Below are 21,414 nucleotides of genomic sequence, written 5' to 3'. Positions count from 1 at the left end.
GAGCAAGAAGAAATACAGCTGCAGTCATATAAAGCCAACTGGCTTGATGGGATCTCTTCCCGATTCACCCAGTCATCCTGCAGTCATTCAGTACAAATGTGCTCCTTGGGTAGCCACTGACTGTCAGGGCCAGGTTCTGCTCTCTATTACACCAGCTGAAACCCAGTGGGGAGGAGGCCATTGGCTACACCAACAACCAGCTTTTAGAAAGTGACTCTGGATTTACACTGGTGCAGTTGAGGTCAGAATCTGCCCCTAGATGGATTTCCCATTTAGTGTAAGCTGAAAAACAGCCCTTAAACCAAATTGGTAGCTATAAAGGGGGCCTTATACAGTGGTAACCCTATGTTCCCCCGCAGAAAGGTGGGGCATGGGGAAGATATGAAGACATGCCCTTCCTGTGTGCTACAGAACGCTCCCTGTGCCCCAGCTTGCAAGAGGATTGGACATGGGATCCATGTCCCTGGTGATGAACAGCCCACGCCAAGTCAACATGATGTAACAATGATCCCAATAGTAATCTGATTGCTCATAAATTAACCTCTCTTGATCTCTCTCCCTAGATAAGCCGTGTCTCTGCTGTGTCTTTCTCCATCAGCCGTTGATATGCCATGGCCTTTCCCGGGACTGCGACCAACAATGTGACCCTGGTCATCCCCCCATACTGCCCTGATGACACTCATAGGAAATTCCCAAGAAAGAATGAGGCACTAGGGGTAAATCTGCCACCTTCTCAAACCTGCGTGCAAGGGAGATGGGGCACCCATTTCACTGTGGAGGAATGTCTGCTGTTCCCCTAAGGGGCTGCCAAACCTCATGTGAACCACCACCCCATGGGCCAAAATGGGGGGCACGATATGGCCTCGAGGAGGGGGGAAATTGGGGTTGATCTTCACCAATGCAGAGGCTAATGCTATGCACCCACACCTTGCCTGGGGAAGAGACAATTCAAACTAGTTAAGGACATTGCATAAGGTGGCGGGTTTTTTATGGTGAGGTTTCCAAACCCTCTTGGACAACTCATTCTGCAATGCTTCTAATCCCCCTGGGAACATGGGCATAATGCTCGATTTCTGAATCAGTGAGGTCCTGGCAAGCCACTTAACTGCTGTAGTGCCTCAGTTTCCCCCTCTTTTAATAACCTAATACTCACACTTTAATATCTATACTGTTAGCCTTTGGCATGAGCAGTTAGCCAATATTCAGGGCATTGTTGAGTTGTTTCCATGAGGGTGAGAAATTGATGCTAAGCCGGGTATATTCTTTGGTGTGCTTTTATTTATTTACAAAGAATGTCCACAAAGTCCTCTTTCCTGAACACAGTAGAACCAAACAGTAGCGTGCAGCTTCCTGGCTCAAAAATCCCCAATGTCTGCCTCTCCAGTAAGCTCTGTGCCCAAACAGCTCTGTCTCAGTTTCCTCTCAGGGTCACACTTGCAACTGCTTCTCCTGGCTTTTCTCTGCCTCCAACACATAGAGCTGCAACCAATCTCCTAGCCTTTGTGTTTGCAACCAGGAAAATCCCACAGCCCACATGGTTTAGTTCTGACCTGCCATGCACCTATTGCCTTGGGCAGTAGCCTCCATTGTTTTCTGCTGCCTTTACTACATAAACGGGCTTGAGTCCACCTTCTGTTGAGCCTGAAGGAATGTGCTTGGCCCATCCATTAGCTGTAATGAGGTTTGTGATTGTGTTTGGATCCAAGAGCCCATGATGGCAGCTGGTAGTCCCTTTCAACTCCATACGGAGTTGTGAGGTTTAAGTAATTAATGTCTCATTAATTAGCGTGTAATGCTTTGGACACCTTCGGAGGTGGGTAAGTGCTTATCATTAGGAGAACCTTACTGATTGTACTGACCTTGTTCTCTGCCTTCAGGCCATACAGATCATCATCGCCTTAATACACCTTGGCCTCGGGGGCATCTTGTTCTTCTCCTCAAAAGAATCTGTCCCGCTGTGCATGGCTTCCTGGTACCCATTCTGGGGAGCAGGACTTGTAAGTGGAATACACGGAATTATTATTGCTGAAACACAGGGGTGGCTAGATGGATGCTAGCTCTAGGGATAGGAACGATGAGGAGTTATGGATTGATGGCTGGATAAACATGGTATTGAGAAAAGCAGTGGAGGGGTGGCTTCATGGATTCTAAATGTGATCTCCATAAATACTGCCACACAGATTCGGTGCACCCCTATCACACCACTTGGGCAGAGCAATAGGGGGGAGGGAAAGCTCAGTGGTTTGAGCATTGACCTGCTAAATCCAGGGTTGTGAGTTCAATCCTTGAGGGGGCCATTTAGGGATCCGGGGCAAAAATCTGTCTGGGGATAAGTCCTGCTTTGAGCAGGGGGTTAGACTAGATGACTTCCTGAGGTCCCTTCCAACCCTGATATTCTATGATGATTCATAGAATCTATGATTCTATGAACAGAATCTTCCCCTGCTGGGAATACCCCTGACATGGGGGAATCCCCAGCAGGCAGACAAATAACAGAGCTGACTTCTCCTCCTCCTGCCCCACATCCCTCAGTGCAGAGGCAAGATAGGGTTAAGGAGGGGCAGGCAGGGGTGTTCTGCCAACACCCAGTTGATATATGGTCCCTGAGGACCCCAGCTGCTATAAACTGCACTGGGGGATCAGCAGCGTATCCCTGACAGCTCCCTGTAACTTGTGGCCCCTGGCTTACACTGGGGCACAGAGACACAAACCCTTAAAGGCTAGGGAATGTGGCCTGTCTGTTAACTATATTTTAGAGCCCACACCTCATGGTCCTACTGATAGAGGCAGGCTGCCTTCAAGAGATAAGGAAACACTTTACAGGCAGTGCATTCATCCCCCTCAGTCTGAGGCCAAACCTCAGCAGCTCTAGCAAACACTTAGCATTCGGTAGGTTGAGTGTGGTGTGTGGTTGTGAGGGAAATGCCAGGAAGAGGCCTGCTGCCCCTACCTCCAGCATAACTCTGCCCACTTTTCCAAGGTGTGAGTAGACTGTCAAGTGCTGTGTCTGCTCTCTGGGCCAGCCACAGTTCCAAGGGTTGCAAAGGCACAGAGCTACGAGCGAGGCCAGAAAGCACCTAGTATCAAAGCTCCTCTGCAACCATAGTTGCTACTCCCTCTGACTGAGTGGGAGCCCGCAGCGTAGACTACTTCCTCATGGTTTCCTGTCCAGATTTCTAAACATAGAGCATACGGCACAGCCATCTTCCTCGAGGACAGTCCCTGACTTCAATCCTATCAGAAACAATGGGAAGTTGTGTTCATTAGGGTTGCCAACTTTCTACTCACACAAAACCAAACACTCTTGCCCCACCCTGCCCCTTCTCTGAAGCCCTGCCCCCACTCAACCCATCCCTCCTCCTTCTGTCACTCACTCTCCCCACCCTCACTCACTTACTCATTTTCACCGGTCTGGGGCAGGGGGTTGGGGTGCAGGGGGGTGAGGGCTCCGGCTCCGGGTTCTAGTGTGGGGCTGGGGATGAGGGATTTGGGGTGCAGGAGGGGACTCCGGGCTGGGGCAAGGGGTTGGGGTGGGCGTGTGTGTGAGGGCTCTGGCTGGGGGTGCAGACTCTGGGCTGGGGATGAGGGGTTTGGGGTGCAGGAGGGGGCTCTGGGCTGAGGGATTCAGAGTGAGGGAGGGGGCTCCAGGCTGGGGTAGGGGCGTGGGAGGGGGTCAAGGGCACAGGCTCCAGGTGGTGCTTACCTCAGGCGGCTCCTGGAAGCGGCAGCATGTCCCCCGTCTGGCTCCTGTGTAGAGGTGAGGCCCGGCGCTTTGCGCGTTGTCCCGTCCACAGGCACCACCCCTGCAGCTCCCATTGGCTGCAGTTCCTGTCTAGTGGGAGCTGCAGAGCCGGTGCTTGAGGTGGGGGCAGCATGTGGAGGAGCCCCCTCACTACCCCTATGCATAGGAGCCAGTGCGGGGACATACCGCTGCTTCCGGGAGCTGCACGGAGCCCTGGCAGGCAGGGACCCTGCCTTAGCCCTGCTGCGCCGCTGACCAGACTTTTAACAGCTTTGTCAGCGGTGCTGACTGGAACCACCAAGGTCCCTTTTTGACCGGGCATTCTGGTCGAAAACGAGACACCTAGCAACCTTAGTGTTCATAGAAGCAACATCATTTTTATGCGGCAAGGCTTTAGTGGAATGGCAGCCATCTTCCTTGAGGGCAATCTGTGGCTTCAGTTCCAATGGAAACAATGGGCTGTGGCAGCCATCTTTAGTAGAGGCATACGCCAGTGACCATGTTTATTGAGGGCATGAGTAGCTTCAATCCCATTGCAAATCATGGAAAATGGCAGTCATTTTGAGTATGGGAAAATTGCAGCAACAATGGCAAAAACAGTGATCCTTCATAACTTTGCTTAACTGCAACCTAACTTCTTCAAATGTACACTGTCACTAATTTGCAGTGAGTTTTAGCAATATGGGAGGTGTCAGGGATAAAAAACCACAGTCACTTGTTAGCAAACAAGGTCCAAAAGAAGGTGAGATGCTGGGGAGGGGGAGGCTTAAAGGTCCCATTTTTAATTATTTTCCCCTGAGAAACTAAATAGCGGATTTTAGTTGAAAATCTTCAGCAAATTCAGTCTTTACTCCACCCCTGCAATTTGGAGAATGATGTGTAACCAACCCTGCTAGGGCGAGCAGTGGGATTTGAACCGGGAAACACTGAAAGCCTCTACTGATTATGCTAAAGAACTAAGTTCTATAGCTGGAAGCTGTGTAAGTCTAAAACTTTTTATATGAACCAGCCACTAGAAAGTGACAAAGACTCAGTGTGTGTTACAGAAATACTATATTGGACAGCGACAACAAAGCAGTTGAATCCATGCTTTAAGTGAAAAACTGAATCCAACCTTAATTATAGACATGCTGGACAGATGCATTCTCATATTTACCTATGGGCTGAATAGATCATAAATCAACATCCTTCTATCAGAAAGCGAGAGAGAGAGAACAGTGACATAGATGTTTCATAAGATGTTCCTATTTTTGTTTTGATTTGACACAGTCATATGTCTTGCCATGGGCCACTGGTTGCTTTCTGATCACTGGCACACTAGTGGGGCTACTGGCTGCTCCCTGATCACTTGAATCAACATACAAGGGACAGGACCAAGTTGTTTTATTTTAACTTTCTTTCTGTAGGTGAAGTGACATGTTAGTCCCAGCCAAAGACACTGTAATCGGGCGAATTTATAGATTCATAGATTCTAGGACTGGAAGGGACCTCGAGAGGTCATCGAGTCCAGTCCCCTGCCCTCATGGCAGGACCAAATACTGTCTAGACTATCCTTGATAGACATTTATCTAACCTACTCTTAAATATCTCCAGAGATGGAGATTCCACAACCTCCCTAGGCAATTTATTCCAGTGTTTAACCACCCTGACAGTTAGAAACTTTTTCCTAATGTCCAACCTAAACCTCGCTTGCTGCAGTTTAAGCCCATTGCTTCTTGTTCTATCCTTAGAGGCTAAGGTGAACAAGTTTTCTCCCTCCTCCTTATGACACCCTTTTAGATACCTGAAAACTGCTATCATGTCCCCTCTCAGTCTTCTGTTTTCCAAACTAAACAAACCCAATTCTTTCAGCCTTCCTTCATAGGTCATGTTCTCAAGACCTTTAATTATTCTTGTTGCTCTTCTCTGGACCTTCTCCAATTTCTCCACATCTTTCTTGAAATGCGGTGCCCAGAACTGGACACAATACTCCAGTTGAGGCTTAACCAGCGCAGAGTAGAGCAGAAGAATGACTTCTCGTGTCTTGCTCACAACACACCTGTTAATACATCCCAGAATCATGTTTGCTGGAACACCATCTGAACTGCTTGGTTAATATGGCAGGGTGTGACAGGACATACCATCCCTCAGAGACCTAAGAATGAGAGACCCATAGGACTCAGGGCTGGGAAGGCAAGGGTTAATGGACAGAGATCAGTCTGCTAGGGCTCATTAGCCTCCTAGAGGTCCAGTCTGCAGCAGTTATGAGACAACAGCTTTCTGGTCTGAGGGCAGTGATCCATCTGATCCTTGGAGAAAAAGGTTCTGTTTGTTTCCATTTGGGACTTAGACAGGAGTCAGTGAACTGAGATGAAGGCTGTTTCCTCCTGAAGCAGAGCAGGCTGTGTCATTTTGGTTTGGATCTTCACCCCACACCAGGTGTCAAGACCCAGCCATCTAGGTGAAAACTGGGAACTCTAACCACTAGGCCACGTGGACCCATACTTGGGTCTGGGGACAAAGCTTCTGGACTGATATTTAAAATAACTCCCCCAAAACTGCTGTTTAGGAACATAGGAGATAGGACTGGAAGGGACCTCCTGGGTAATCGAGTCCAGGCACCTGACATGGTAGGAAACCCCATCATAGAATCCAACACATAAATATACCAAGCTCCATCTTAAAACTAGTTGGGTTGTTAGCCCCCACTCCTGCTTTCGTGAGGCTGTTTGTCACAGGAAGGATGTAGTCAATGAGATGGACAGATGAGAAAGCTGTGAATAGGTGTGAGAGGGATGGGTACGTATGCTTGGGGTTGGCGGATGTAGATGGATGGGGTGGGTGGATGGAATGTTCAGACCTATGGATGGGTCGGGGGAGGAGCTCTTTATCTAAAACTTTAAAGTGACCCTCACCTTAATTAATGATCATTTACTCTTTTCTTTACAGTTCATCATTTCTGGGTCCCTCTCAGCTGCAGCTGCAACTGCAACGAATATCACAGAGGGTCTGGTGAGCTATGCAGTTTCCTGTTATTGGGAGATACTTACAGGTTAACAATAAGGGAAGAAATCCGAGCCCTTGTCTGTCAAGAATGCCCTCCGGGATATGGCTGGTGTCCCATAGGGAGGAGCATGTAATGGTCAAACTCAGAATTGAATGAATTCCCCTCTCACTCAAGGAGAGATGGGTTGCTACAGAAGTACATGTGGGTTTGCTTGAAACACGATTCCCTATAATGGGTGACCTAGGGAGGTGGTGGAATCTCCTTCCTAGAGGTTTTAAAGGCCCAGCTTGACAAAGCCCTGGCTGGGATGATTTAATTGGGGTTGGTCCTGTTTAGAGCAGGGGGTTGGACAAGATGACGTCCTGAGGTCTCTTCCAACCCTAATCTTCTATGATTCTATAAAAATATGCATTACATGTGGCATCATGTATGCAAAAGCTAGAAAATGCCAAAGTTAAGGTTGCCCATGCAGCTTTAACGGTGCCCCCTTGTGTATCTGCATTATTGCAGTAGTTTGTTTAAAGAAGTATGGGCTGGATGAATGGACTGTAAGGTGGATAGAAAGCTGGCTAGATCGTCGGGCTCAACGGGTAGTGATCAATGGCTCCATGTCTAGTTGGCAGCCGGTTTCAAGCGGAGTGCCCCAAGGGTCAGTCCTGGGGCCGGTTTTGTTTAATATCTTTATTAATGATCTGGAGGATGGTGTGGACTGCACTCTCAGCAAGTTTGCAGATGACACTAAACTGGGAGGCGTGGTAGATACACTAGAGGGTAGGGATTGGATACAGAGGGACCTAGACAAATTAGAGGATTGGGCCAAAAAAAACCTGATGAGGTTCAACAAGGACAAGTGCAGAGTCCTGCACTTAGAACGGAAGAATGCCATGCACTGCTACAGACTAGGGACCGAATGGCTAGGTAGCAGTTCTGCAGAAAAGGACCTAGGGGTCACAGTGGACGAGAAGCTGGAGATGAATCAACAGTATGCTCTTGTTGCCAAGAAGGCTAATGGCATTTTGGGCTATATAAGTAGGGGCATTGCCAGCAGATCGAGGAACGTGATCGTTCCCCTTTATTCGACATTGGTGAGGCCTCACCTGGAGTACTGTGTCCAGTTTTGGGCCCCACACTAAAAGAAGGATGTGGAAAAATTGGAAAAAGTCCAGCGGAGGGCAACAAAAATGATTAGGGGTCTGGAGCACATGACTTATGAGGAGAGGCTGAGGGAACTGGGATTGTTTAGTCTCCAGAAGAGAAGAATGAGGTGGGATTTGATAGCTGCTTTCAACTACCTGAGCGGGGGTTCCAAAGAGGATGGAGCTCGGCTGTTCTCAGTGGTGGCAGAACAAGGAGCAATGGTCTCAAGTTGCAGTGGGGGAGGTCTAGGTTGGATATTAGGAAACACTATTTCACTAGGAGGGTGGTGAAGCACTGGAATTCATTACCTAGGGAGGTGGTGGAGTCTCCTTCCTTGAAGGTTTTTAAGGCCTGGCTTGACAAAGCCCTGGCTGGGATGATTTAGTTGGGAATTGGTCCTGCTTTGAGCAGGGGGTTGGACTAGATGACCTCCTGAGGTCCCTTCCAACCCTGATATTCTATGATTCTGCATGACCGAGTCTGATTTCAGAGCATGGGTTGGATGGAGCTCAGTGAATGAGCCAGCTCTGCTCAATATTTTTCTTTATCCTTCAATCTTCCATGAGTGGACCTCCTGCCTCATTCACTGAACACCATCTGAACTGCTTGGTTAATATGGCAGGGTGTGACAGGACATACCATCGCTCAGGGACCTAAGAATGAGAGAGCCATAGGACTCAGGGCTGGGAAGGCAAGGGTTAATGGACAGAGATCAGTCTGCTAGGGCTCATTAGCCTCCTAGAGGTCCAGTCTGCAGCAGTTATGAGACGACAGCTTTCTGGTCTGAGGGCAGTGATCCATCTGATCCTTGGAGAAAAAGGTTCTGTTTGTTTCCGTTTGGGACTTGGACAGGAGTCAGTGAACTGAGATGAAGGCTGTTTCCTCCTGAAGCAGAGCAGGCTGTGTCATTTTGGTTTGGATCTTCACCCCACACCAGGCGTCAAGACCCAGCCATCTAGGTGAAAACTGGGAATTCTAACCACTAGGCCACATGGACCCATACTTGGGTCTGGGGAAAAAGCTTTTGGACTGGTATTTAAAATAACTCCCCCAAAACTGCTGTTTAGGAACATAGGAGATAGGACTGGAAGGGACCTCCTGGGTAATCGAGTCCAGGCACCTGACATGGTAGGAAACCCCATCATAGAATCCAACACATAAATATACCAAGCTCCATCTTAAAACTAGTTGAGTTGTTAGCCCCCCCTCCTGCTTTTGTGAGGCTGTTCCAGAGCCTTGCTCCCTGAATGAATTGAAACTTTCTTCTCATTTCCAGCCTAAATTTATTCATGGCCTGTTTATCCCCATTCCTTCTTTTGCCAACATTGTCCTTTAGCGTAAATATCTCACCTCCATCCTTGGTGTTTACCAACTTGATGTATTTATAGAGACCAATCAGATTCCCTCCCCCGCCCCCAGACTTCATTTGTTTGAGGATCCCTTGTGGACCCTGTCTAAATTAATCTGCAGAATTAGTCTTCCCTTTAAAAGGAGAGGGCCCAGAGGATGTGGATATTTACCTGCCTGTGGAGGCATTAATCGTCCCATTAGGGACCAGGAAGTGGATCTATGCCATGTTTTCTCTGGGGAAGAGGAAGGAATCTCAGGAGAGTTGGGGATGGCACCTAGATGGCCACCTACACCTTCCAGTCTGATACTGGAATTCTAAGGGCTTATCTAGATGGAGAGTTAGTGCACAGCAAGCTGGGGTGTAAATCTTCAGTGCTGTGATGGGGTGGAGTAGGCCCAAAGGGCCCCTGCTGGAGGCCTCGTGATCCTGCCACACCCCATCCCAGACAGGAGCAGAAGAGAAGTCCTCCAAGGGCCTAGAGTGACTGCAGGAGTGGCCAATCAGGGGACAGCAGTTCTATATAAAAAGGAGCAGTGGAGACAGTCAGTTGTTGCCTGGACCTGGAAAAGAGAGGACCATGTTCCTGGTTGGCTGAAAAAGCAGAGGACCATGGACAGCTCAGTGTGGCAAGGAACTGGGGGTGCTAAGAAGGAGTTCCTGGCTGGCTGCTGGGACTGAACAAGGACTGAGCCCAGGGAGGGCTGCAGGAAGACAGTGTCTCCAGAGAGGAAGCCTTGGGGCTATGGCCCCATACCAGGACCGGGGGAAGTAAAGAGGGCATACCCTGGAAGAGATTTGTTATGTTCCACCTACAGACAGTGTGTGGGGCTTGGCTGGAGGGCTGAGTCACTGAAGACTCGCCAAAGAAACCATCAGGCGTGAGGGCACTCGCAAGAGGTGGGTGCCACCCTGTTCCACAAACTCTGTGATTGCAGGCACACACACTTGACCAGTTTGTGGTGTTTTGTCAGTTCGTCGTGTTTTCACTGAATTGTTTATTTAGAAAACAAACAGCAAAATTCAGAAAAAAATGTTTTGACATTTTTGAAATGGTTTGAACTGACTTTTCAAATCAAATTATCCTCGAATTTTATTTTTAAATTTTCAGAAAATGTTAACATGTTTGCAATTGTAATGAAACATTTCATTTGGCTCAAAATGAATTTTTTTTTATTTGCTGAAAACTTTTTATTTCAATTTGACATCAAAACAATTTTTTTTATTTTTGAAAATTGCCAGTGAACCAAAAAATCCATGATTTGCACAACTCTAATCCTATGATACTATGTAAAATTGCCCATTAAGGAGACAGAATCCAGGTGTGATTAGCACACTTAACGTTGCCATTTCCTGACTTCTCCATCCTTCATTTAGTAATTTAATCATTTATTTCCGATGTAATTTTTTTTCACTCTCTTAGTACTTAAAAAAAATTGCTGAACTGTTTTTGTTCATTTTCCCCAAAAGTTCACTCATGGGCTTAAAACAAATGTGGAAAATTGCAGCCTAGAAAGTGAAAAGTTTGACAAAGTTCTAAGTAACTGAAAAAGCCCTTTCACACTCAGGCAACCTTAACTATAGAGTGTTGCTAATCACTCTGTCTATTAAAAGGAAGTGCTTCCCTGCCATATGTGTATTTTGTTGTTCTCTTAATCTGTGCATGGAGGGATGAAGTCAGAGGGAACAGGGCAAAAGAAGGCTGGAATGTTGCAAATATGGGTAGCTGTGCTTATGTATGTACATGGCTCAAAACTCAGTGGCCATGTGTCTGGGTATTGATATGACTGTCCTAACCTATGCCCTCTGCGTCTCTCTTTCAGGAGGCAGGCAGCAATATGTTGAATGCCATCAGCTTCCTTGCCTCATTAGCTGGAGGAATAATGTTGGGAATTGATTTGATTAATATTTGCATTCTAAACAAGTATAAAGTTTCCATCCCGATTTTGGATAAAATCCGCTTAGTCAGCTTCCTTCTCCCTCTTCGCTGTGAAGAAAGCCCCATCCCTTGGGACTACTGTCAGAGCATCGGTTCTTACAAGACGGTAAGTGCTGAGGTTCCACAAGGTGCTATGAATTCTGTGTCTTCTGAGCTATTTAGAACTGGTGATGGCTCAGCATTTAAGGAGGATCAACGCTTGGGTTTGGAGAGTTATCTACATTCACTGGAATCTCCTTGACCTTAGTATTACCATGGGAGATGTTTAAAGACAACAGGCACTACCTGGAACTTGGATGCATGGTAGCATGAGGAACATTGTTAGAAAATAATTTTAGTAAATGCTCATCAAATTCTCTGAAACATTAGAGAACGTTCAAGTCTTGTTTTATGCAAACTGATAGGGTTTTGTTTTTGGTCTCCCCATTCAGGCCCTTGTGCTACTTTCTCTCCGTGGGCTAAATTCTGCTCTTGGTTATATTGGTGTAACTCCCCTGAAGCCAAACTGCATTGACTTCAGTGGAATTAACTCTAGATTTACACTGATGTAGCTGACACCAGATTTGGCCCTATTAGTCCATAGAGGATAGTGTCACTAATTGTCTCTCTCTCTTTTTGGCGGTGTGGCATAGGGCATCTTGGCCTTGATGCTGATCTTCTCTGTAATCCAGAACATCGTTTCTAAAGCTGCTGTCTCCTCCGACTCGGTGAGGACTTACGATATTAAGTCAGTGCCTGTATCAGGGTGGGGGTTCTTTGTCTGGGCTGAGGGAGTGGATGGAGAAGGAAGATGGTGGCAAGGAGACCCACCAGGTAATGATTTTGTCTTTTCTTCCAGGATAAATCACAGGATCATAAGGCAGAGCAAGTGTTTCCTTTGCTGTTACCCCCACAACCACAGTTCAGCAATGGAACCAGTCCTCCATGGCAGTAGTCTATCAGCAGCATCCAACAAACTCCAAGCAGCTTTCATGGGTAAACAGCGTATATGCGTGGCACCTGAATCTCTCCCTCCCATTGCAGATAAGATGCCCTTCTCTCTCTTCTTGAGTCTGGTCCAGGGATCGCATGTGTTTTCACAGTACACAGAAGGGAAGATGGACAATAAAGACTCACTAGCTTTATCCATCCTCTTGGAAAACGCCTCCTAAATGACTTTTATGCCAGCTTCTTCAATAATGGGTTGAAAAGGGATCTTGAGTTGGTTCTTTCAATCTCACTTGATCTGAGTGTATGGGGGTGGTGGGTTTACCTCTCATCTCCCAAATGGGATGGATTTCCCGGCAACTTTAGAAATCCTGGAAGCCATTGTGACTGTGTTGAAATGTCACATGGTGATGAGCTGTTGTATTTCCCAGACAGAGCATGGAGAACAGAAGAGCCCTATTACAGCAGCAGCAACCTCTATTGATAATTGTTGGGGTTTTTTTCCTTTGCTCCCAAATTTCACCCTGTTAGGCTGAAATTTTCTAAGCCCTGGTTTCTGTTTTTAGGTGCACATGGAGTTTAAAAGGGGAAGTAGCTCTGCTACATCTGAGACTGTAAGAGTGACAAATATGTGACATTCCCTAATTATAAAATAATTCTTATGACACTCTTTTGAATGATTCTCTTGCCAAAATGGGTAGCAGTAGAAAGATGAAATTTCCTAGAAAAATAGGAATTTATGGGAAGGACCCTGGAGAGTTCTGGTGAAGATCAGCTTGAATTTGGCAGTAAAGGCTGAGGGTAGGTATCAGTTAAATAAGGGTAAAAATCCCTACAGGTGTCTTAGTTACCTAAAAGCCAGGCAATTCAATACTAAGGTTAAATTTACAAGAAACCCAACATTAGAAAATGTGGAAAGTAACTATTAAATAACCCAAACTACCTTAAGTCTGGCTTCCCTTAGGGGCAGTTTGTGGAGCCTTTACTTTAGTGAGTAGAACTGGGAGAGTAATTGCCTTTTTTTGATTTGGTGGCTGACCCAAAAAATCTGACAAGCTTTTTGTTTTCAGATGAACCCAAAATGACACTTTTTTTTAAATTTCAGCAAGAAACCAAAGCCGCCGCTAACAAAAACTTTGTTTTGGGTCAAATTAAATCTTTGTTCAATCCAAAATGTTTGTTTTGGGGTCTTTTACCCTTAGTTGTTGTTGTTGGTGTTTTTTTTTTTTTTTTTTTTTTTTTTTTTTTTTTTTTTTTAGTTAAATCTAGCTGAAGTTTTAAATAAAATGTTGACATGTTTCAACTTTGAAACATTTCCCCCCCACCCCAATTTTTTTCAGCCAAAACTATGCCAAATTCAACCCGAATTCGCCATCAGTTTCCGTTAACCTGCAACTGCTTTTCTTTGGCGAATTAACTATACACCAGAAAAAATTCACCCAGCTCTACTAATGAAGACTTATTGAAGTAGTCTTATTGGTTCCAGTGGAACAACTCGCCACTTGTGTAAGGGAGCCACAATCTTGATCTGAGAGAGCCAGATCTTTAATCATCCCTTCCTTGTTCCTTTTGATTGTCAATTCTTTTTCAAAGGAACCCAAGGGAGTTAAGCACCAACTACCTTCAGCTCATATGAAATCCCTAGCCTTCATATCAAGGTTATAAGCCATGCTTTGAGTCCCTGATACAAAAGCCTGCAGCTTTGCTTATTGCTTAAAATTTGTACAGCTTCTGTAGTTGTAGACTGTCCAGGTGCAAGGGGAGAAATGTACTCCAGAGAGAAAGAATTGGTTTAGAACTGGTTTCATGTTTCCAATATAAACACACTAGCTCTGTGTCTAATGATGCCGGCTGGCACATGGAATCACAGTACCCAGTCCTGTAAGCTGCTGGGCACTTTGAAGGATTGGGCCTTTAATGATGAGCAGGGAATGATCACGATCAGCATGTTATTTGTCTAATAAAAAAACTTGGAAAGCAGAGTGTTTTTTTCTGTGGTAGCTAGAATCAGCATCACAATGTGTGATTAAAAGTACAGGAAAGCATTCTGTCCTTTGTCGTCATAGGCGCTGACTTTCTAATGTGCCGGGGGTGCTCAATCCCTGGCTCTGCCTCAGGCCCTGCCCCCACTCCAACCAAGTCCCCGCCTTTTCCTGCCCCATTCCACCCCCTCCCCAAGTACACCAGACACTCACTCCTCCCCTCTTCCCTCCCTCCCTCCCCTCCCCCCGCACCTCCTGTATGGTGCAGAACAGCTGATCACGGTGGGTGGAATGTGCTGGGGGGGAGGGGGAGGCATTAATTGTCGGGGTCCACTGGGGGGGGGGAGACACTGGGGGAGCTGATAGGGGGGCTGCTGGTGGGTGCTCAGCACCCACCATTTTTTCCCAAGCACCCACGGAGTTGGTGCCTATGTTCATCAGCACTGGTAGGTGGAGACTAGGTAGCCTGAGCTGAAAGTTGCCAAGTTAAGCCAGTTGAAAGACAAGAACTACCACATGAGGCTGTACATGCAACATTAGCTCTGCCCCCTGTGGGTATATGTCTACACTGCAATGTAAGCTCAGAGACAGGGGTTTGAGTCAACTGGCCTATATTAGGGAACACTGGGCTTGAGCATCTACATTGTATTTTAACCCCACATTAAGATGTTTCTAATCTGAGCCTAGGTCTCTGGTGTCCACATAGCAGTATGCAGACCTGAGTCAAAGTAATCATACCCAGAGTCCTTAGCACCCTCTACCCCACCTCTGACATGTGGCTACTCTAGCCCTAGGACCGTGGTGCACTGTGGGAAAACATGTTATCAGGAAGCAGCTCGCTTTGCAAAAGGCTTGATCAGTTCGCTCTCCATTGCAAACTGAGGAGGCTCTCTCATAGTGAGCTTGCAGATCGGAATGTGTTAATGCTGACCTGAGATCTGCCCTTGAAAAAGTGGGGGTGGCTTCCATTTTCAATAGAGTAGATTGCAGCATGAGAGATAGAGAGGACTAAGGAAGTTGTCCCATGGAATTGTGGGATACTTCCAGCCAACTCCTGGGGCCTGACTCAAGCAGGGCTGTGGCTACCCTGCAAAGCAACAGGGCTCAGACCCTGGGTCCTGGCTTAACTCAAGCTCAGGCCCTGCAGGGTCCTGGAGTTTTTCACTAGGAGGGTGGTGAAGCACTGGAAGGTTACCTAGGGAGGTGGTGGAATCTCCTTCCTTATAGGTTTTCAAGGTCAGGCTTGACAAAGCCCTGGCTGGGATGATTTAGTTGGGGATTGGTCCTGCTTTGAGCAGGGGGTTGGACTAGATGACCTCCTGAGGTCCCTTCCAACCCTGATATTCTATGAAGCCAGGGGCATATACAAGGGAAGAATGAGCTCCTGCTGGGGTGGGGGTGGGGGACTCAGAATGTGCCCCTCCCCCCCCGCCCCAAAGGGGTCAAAGTTAAATTTCTGCACAGACCCCTGGTCCAAGCCCTGGGTTAGGACCATTGCAGTGTAGAAGCTAAGGGGGTTAAGCTTGAGCCCAGGTTCAAGCATGGGCTTTCATCGCATATAGACATACCCTCAAAGCCTGTGTTGTTACATTAGTCTGTGCTTTGAGGATCATATACTGTTAGAATCATAGAAGATTAGGGTTGGAAGAGACCTCAGGAGGTCATCTAATCCAACCCCTGCTCAAAGCAGGACCAACCCCAACTAAATCATCCCAGCCAGGGCTTTGTCAAGCCGGGCCTTAAAAACCTCTAAGGACGGAGATTCCTGTTATAGGTGGAACACTAATGATACCTCTAGTTTAGGTTGCCTAACTGTTCCCATTTTTCAAATCCCCTGTTTTCAGTCATAACTTTCCAAAACTTTTATCTTTTAGGCTGATATTTTGGCCCAAAGGTAAATGTTTTGGTAAAGTTTTAGCAAAAATAGTTTGGCTATTTTTTCTGTGGAGAAAAAATACTTCCTTCGTTTTCTTTTGCCAGTTTCTCCAACTTTCCATTTTTCTCTCTACTTCCTTTCTTCTTCCTCTCTCTCTTCACTCCCTTCTGTTTCTCCCCTTTCCAAAGGGAAAGGAAACAAAGAACCCATTTGCAAAGCATGAACCTATTTGAATTCTGGGATGGTGGGTGGAGCCCATTAGAAAAACAAAAGGCCCACCCCTCCAGATGAAGGGAACTCAGAATTTAACTGATTAGGGGGACAACGAATGGAAAAACAGAAATGGGAATGCAGGTCACAGGATCAAAACGAAGGATCCAGAGGGTGACACCAACCATAGCACCCAGGGCAACCCCCACTGCCCTGGGAAGAATCAGTAGATACCACCCAGAGGAACTCTGCCCTAATGCATGCACAAATGAGGGACCGGAAAAAGTCCCACAGTCATTGAGAACCCCTCTGCTTGTAAACAAATTTCTCTTCATCCGCCTCGTCTCTTGAAGATCCTATACTGTCCATATGGAATTATCAATGTTTGCCAACAGGATAGTCATGGACCTTCCTCCAGATTTCAACATCCAGGTCGGCCCGTGTTCTCTGCAACATGGAGAAGCTCTTTGGGAAGGAATCAGTGTTGCTACTGGTGAGTCTGTTCCCCCTCCCATCCCCAAACATGAGTCCATGTTCATGAGCCATTTTGCAGGAGAAGGGCCTGCACTAGAAAAATCTGTAGGGAGGCCCTTGCATCACACGTGATGCTCTTAAGTTAGTTGAGGATCAACACAGAAGAGGCTCAAAAGCAGGGAACCTTTGAATGATGATTGCACACTGCAGGGAAGGGAAGCCAAGTGGCCTTTACAGCTTTGCGAGAGATGCCCTGTAAGGGAGGCTGAGGAAGGGAATTCAAACCAAAACCAGGTAAGAATTTTGCCTGATGGGCAGGCTCCAGGTTCCTGCACTATTACTGGCATTGGGCATCAATGAGAACATCAGAACTTGTTACACGGGGGGGGAGGGGGGGGGAGGGAGGGTTGGAGAGGGGAATGGAGGGGGTGACAGAGGGTTGGCTGTAGCAGCCTGGTAGCTGAGGTGGCTGCAGCATGAAGAAGTTAACTGGAAGCAATTAGCCGGCATCTGTTGGGGAGATTGCTGACACCTGGTGGTAATTGCTGGAGTAATGAGACAATTGGCTATATAGCTGGGAGTAACGGGAAGCACTGGATCTCAGAGGGTGAGTTGGAAGAGGAAAGAAGGCTGCAGGTAAGTCTTCTCCTGCTGTGTACCTGTTCTGTTCTGTCAGGTTCTGTTTTGCTTGGGAACTAAACTTAGGCACCGACTCCGTGGGTGCTCCGGGGCTGGAGCACCCATGGGGAAAAATTAATGGGTGCTCTGCACCCACTGACAGCCAAGCTCCTACTAGTGGAATGGAACCGTATGATGAGACTAGCATCTGTTTAGTCTCAAATACAGAATAGAAATATTTATTCAACACTTCCGTTGCTCCTGTTCTCTGCCTGTGGCACACAATAGTTTAGTGTCCAGAGGGCTGTAATAGTTTGGCCTAGTTGCTGGAGTTGGTGTGTGGGTGCTGGGTGGTATTATTGGCCTATGATCTACAGGAGGTCAGACTAGATGATCTGGTGGTCTTTTCTGGCCTTAAAGTCTAAGACACTATGACATAGATGGACATTTTACAATAGTTGGAGCATCCGTGGCAGTAATACAGCTAAGGTTGCCTAAGCATTTCCAATCTAACATCTTGTTTTCAGTATCTCTGATCAGGCTGAAAGATAAAAGCTTTGGAGTGAAGTTTTCAAGCCCTGATCCATGTCCAGAGAGTCAAAATTTGAACAAAACTGGCTTCTCTGGAGAAAGAAAACAAAACCCAAACAAACATCATTCATTATCCATTCTCTTTTGTGAACTTTTTTTGGAGTGCTTCAGTGCTGAAGTGGGAGGGAGGGGGAGCTGACATCTGTCAGCGAAACAGTTCAGATTCTGGTGCAAACTGGCTTTGATTTAGCTGAATCATACAGATTTGAAAAGCATAATTCATACATATGTGGAAGTTGTTTCTAGCAGCGCAAGTGCTGCTTGGCAACCCTTTCTCCTAAAGGGAGGGGGCTGCACTGCGTATATAAACTTCGCTAATTTAGGATTGCAGCAAAAAACTGTGAGCGCTGCTTTCATTTAATGTGCTCTTCAGGAGCCATTGCCACTCAGTGCAGGAGGCAAGGGCTTCTCATGCCCTGACTTGTGTACCCAAACAAGGAGGCAGTGTGGTTTAATGGATAGATCACTGGCTTGGTATACAGGAGACCTGAGTTCTAATCCTGGATTTGCTGGGTGACCTTGGGCAAGTCATGTTGCCTCCCTGTGCCTCAGTTTCCATTGCTGTAAAATGAGGCTCGTGATATTAATCTCCTTTGTAAAGGGTTTTGAGGTCCAGGGGTAAACAGAACTTGATGGTAGTGTTATAAGCCAAATTCTATATTCTCAATCACAACAGTGTGAATCATGATGTATCATTTACTCCAGATCTCCCTTGTTGGTGAGTGGACACAGTGCATCATGGAAGATGTAGTCCAGCTGGGGAGCCTGGCCCATGGAGGAGAATGGGGATATAAGGAAACTGAACTACAACTCCCAGAAAGTACCACAGTGGTAGATTTCAATCAAAATATTTCAGTTTTGGGGTTTTTTGTGTTTTTTTTTTTTTAATTTATCAAAAATTGAAATTTGCTTTTCTAGAAAACACTTTTCATGAACAATTTAGTTTAATCAAAAACCCAATTTTCCATCAACAAACAGTTAAATTTTCAACCAGCCCTGCTAAGATGCCTCTCTTAATGTATGTGGGCAATTCCATTGACTTCAGAATACAGTTGGAATGGATTGCCAGTTAAACGAGTTTGCAATAAAAAATGAGTTAAAGGTAGCTGAAAGGTCCCTAAAAGAACAGTTTGAAATCTCCAGTCCTTCTCCCTACGTGCTCCCAGCTACCTCTTCTCCATCACTCCCTACTTCAAAGGCTGCCTCCGTTATGAATCCTTCCCCCTCACCCACCTGTTAAACACTTGCAGTAATAACTCCCCACACCATTTGCCTTGCTCAGTCAGATGCATTGTAGCTGATAAATGAACACTGTCAGCAGCCTGGTAGGCTCCTGTGTTGGAGGGATGGTTTCGGCAGGTGATCTACATTGAGGTTTTCCCCCCCCCTCTTTAGTGGTGTCTGGATCCCGATGTTTTTAGAAATCATGTTTTTTGTTCCATTAAAAACTCAAAGGGGATCGTAAATCACTTTTCCTAGTTTATTTTATCTCCTTGGCATAGGAATGCAGAAGAGGAGGTACCAGAGTCCCTTGAGGATGAAGGCATGACTGGGAAGATTTGGAATTAATTCCCAGCTCTGCCACAAAGTATGACCTGGGGAAAGTCATTTGGCATCTGAGCCTCAGTTTCCCTACCTGAAACACCCTGCCTTACCTTACAAGGTGTCATTTAAGCAAAAACAGAACATGATTTGCTAGAAAATAAGATGTTTCTGTCAGAACTAGCTAGCAGCTGCCCTTAATGATTTTAAAAATGCAACAAAATAAATTTCAAAACAAAAACAACGAGGAGTCCTTTTGGCACCTTAGAGACTAACACATTTATTTGGGCATAAGCTTTCATGGGCTAGAACCCACTTCATCAGATGCATGAAGTGAAAAATACAGGAGCAGGTATAAATACATGAAAGGATGGGGGTTGCTTTACCAAGTGTTAGGTCAGTCTAACAAGATATGCAGGTGAACAAGCCCCAGGTGGTGTGGCTGATGTGATTAGGTCCTATGATGGTGTCCCTTGAATAGATATGTGGACAGAGTTGGCACTGGGGTTTGTAGCAGGGTGTGGTCTCTAAGGTGCCACAAGGACTCCTTGTTGTTTTTGCTGATACAGACTAACACGGCTACCACTCTGAAATGTTTCAAAACAGTTTCTTTCCAAACTGAAATTTCAGAAATAAAACTTTTCCAACATGAAAGAATTGTGTAGAAAATAATTTTCTTAGGAAAGTTAATCAAAATAGACAAGGTTTTGCCAAAAATAACCAAACAAACAACAACAACAAAACCCAAATGCCAATGTAGTCACACCAGCTTTTTCTGATGGGGAAAACTTTTTTGACAAAATTTTGAACAGTGCTAGTCAAATGATTCATTTGATCCTTACTGGCTACCATTTTCTCTTAAGTCTCTGCTTTAAGAATTATCAGCCCCATAATGGGAAAGATCCTCGGCTTGCAAAAATCAGCATAGTTCTATTGAAGTTAAAGAAGCAATGCCAATTTCTACCAGGTGAGTACTGGCCCTTTCTTTTCAACCAGAAGCTCAGCCTTCCTTATAGGCAATCCCAGGAAATAATCACACCAGTGTGAAGCCAAGTAACCTGCAATCTTGGGTGGCCTATATATGTCAGCAAATTCTCACAACTAAACATGTTTCCCTGCTATGTATTTAGAGTCCAATTCCCTGCTTCTTTGCAAAAGCCCAGTGGCCTAAAGTTCTAGAGAGTATGAAGCTCTCTACTCCCATCTGTTGGTGAACAGGGGAAAGGATGGCCAATGGGCTGGCTCATTTGCATAATATTTCTACCCAGAATTCAGTCAGACACTCCAGGAGCAGTACCAGGTTTACAATGGCACCAATGGCGCTGTGGAAGATGCACCATTGCTGCCCCCCAAAGGCTCCATCCGCCGCTCGCTCCTCTCTGCTCTCTCCTCTCCGTCCCTGCCGAATCCCATCGCTTGCCCTTTTAAAAGTGATGGGGCCATAGTCCCCTGATCTGGCGCCTCTGCCAGGTGTACAGTTTTTACTGAAAAGTCCAGTCAAAAAGCAGACCTGGCAGTGCTGGTAAGGAGGGCTTGAAGAGCAGCTGCTGCTGTCTGGAGGAGCTGCAGCTCAGCTGGAGAGAGAGAACTGGCTCCCAAGGACCTGGCTTTGGTGGAGAGAGGTATGTACTGGCTCCACGCCACCCCAGGGGCGGGGGATACTGTCTGCCCCCTCCCCGCCCCACTGTGTTTGCTTTCGACCCCTGCCTCTCTCCGGGGACCAAACTGGGCAGCCCCCTGCTAGCCCAGCCCTGGGCTCCCCTCACATCTCTGCCAGTGCCTCTCAGTCCTGACCCACAGCACCCTACCAGCCCAGCCCTGGGTTCTCCCCCAGAAATTAAGGAATAGTTATAGATGAAGGCAGCATGGTGAGAAGAGTATTAGACACAACTTTTCTATTGTTGTTACTGGAAATTGTGCATTTTATCCTCTGTGCAGATATTGAAATCTCAAGGATTTTAATTCTAATCCTGCTCTGGTATATAGACAATATATAGCTTTGTTTTATAATTTTACTATTATAAAGAATTTGTTACCATGTC

General features: G+C 46.4%; 1 protein-coding gene across 1 annotated transcript; it reads left to right on the top strand.

Moving 5' to 3' along the window:
* Positions 1–611: 611 nt before the first annotated feature.
* LOC113406319 (B-lymphocyte antigen CD20-like) lies at positions 612–12,086 on the top strand. Its single transcript, XM_026650506.1, has 6 exons — positions 612–716; positions 1,878–1,997; positions 6,671–6,733; positions 11,037–11,258; positions 11,785–11,859; positions 11,991–12,086. Exons 1-6 carry the CDS (start codon positions 612–614, stop codon positions 12,084–12,086), a joined length of 681 nt encoding a protein of 226 aa, XP_026506291.1.
* Positions 12,087–21,414: the final 9,328 nt, after the last annotated feature.

Source organism: Terrapene carolina, unplaced genomic scaffold, assembly GCF_002925995.2.
Source record: "Terrapene carolina triunguis isolate 2854851 unplaced genomic scaffold, T_m_triunguis-2.0 Scaffold90, whole genome shotgun sequence".
NCBI classification, from domain to species: Eukaryota; Metazoa; Chordata; order Testudines; family Emydidae; genus Terrapene; species Terrapene triunguis.
Note: the sequence above shows the minus strand (reverse complement) of the source record. Positions and strands in the feature narration are given on the sequence as shown.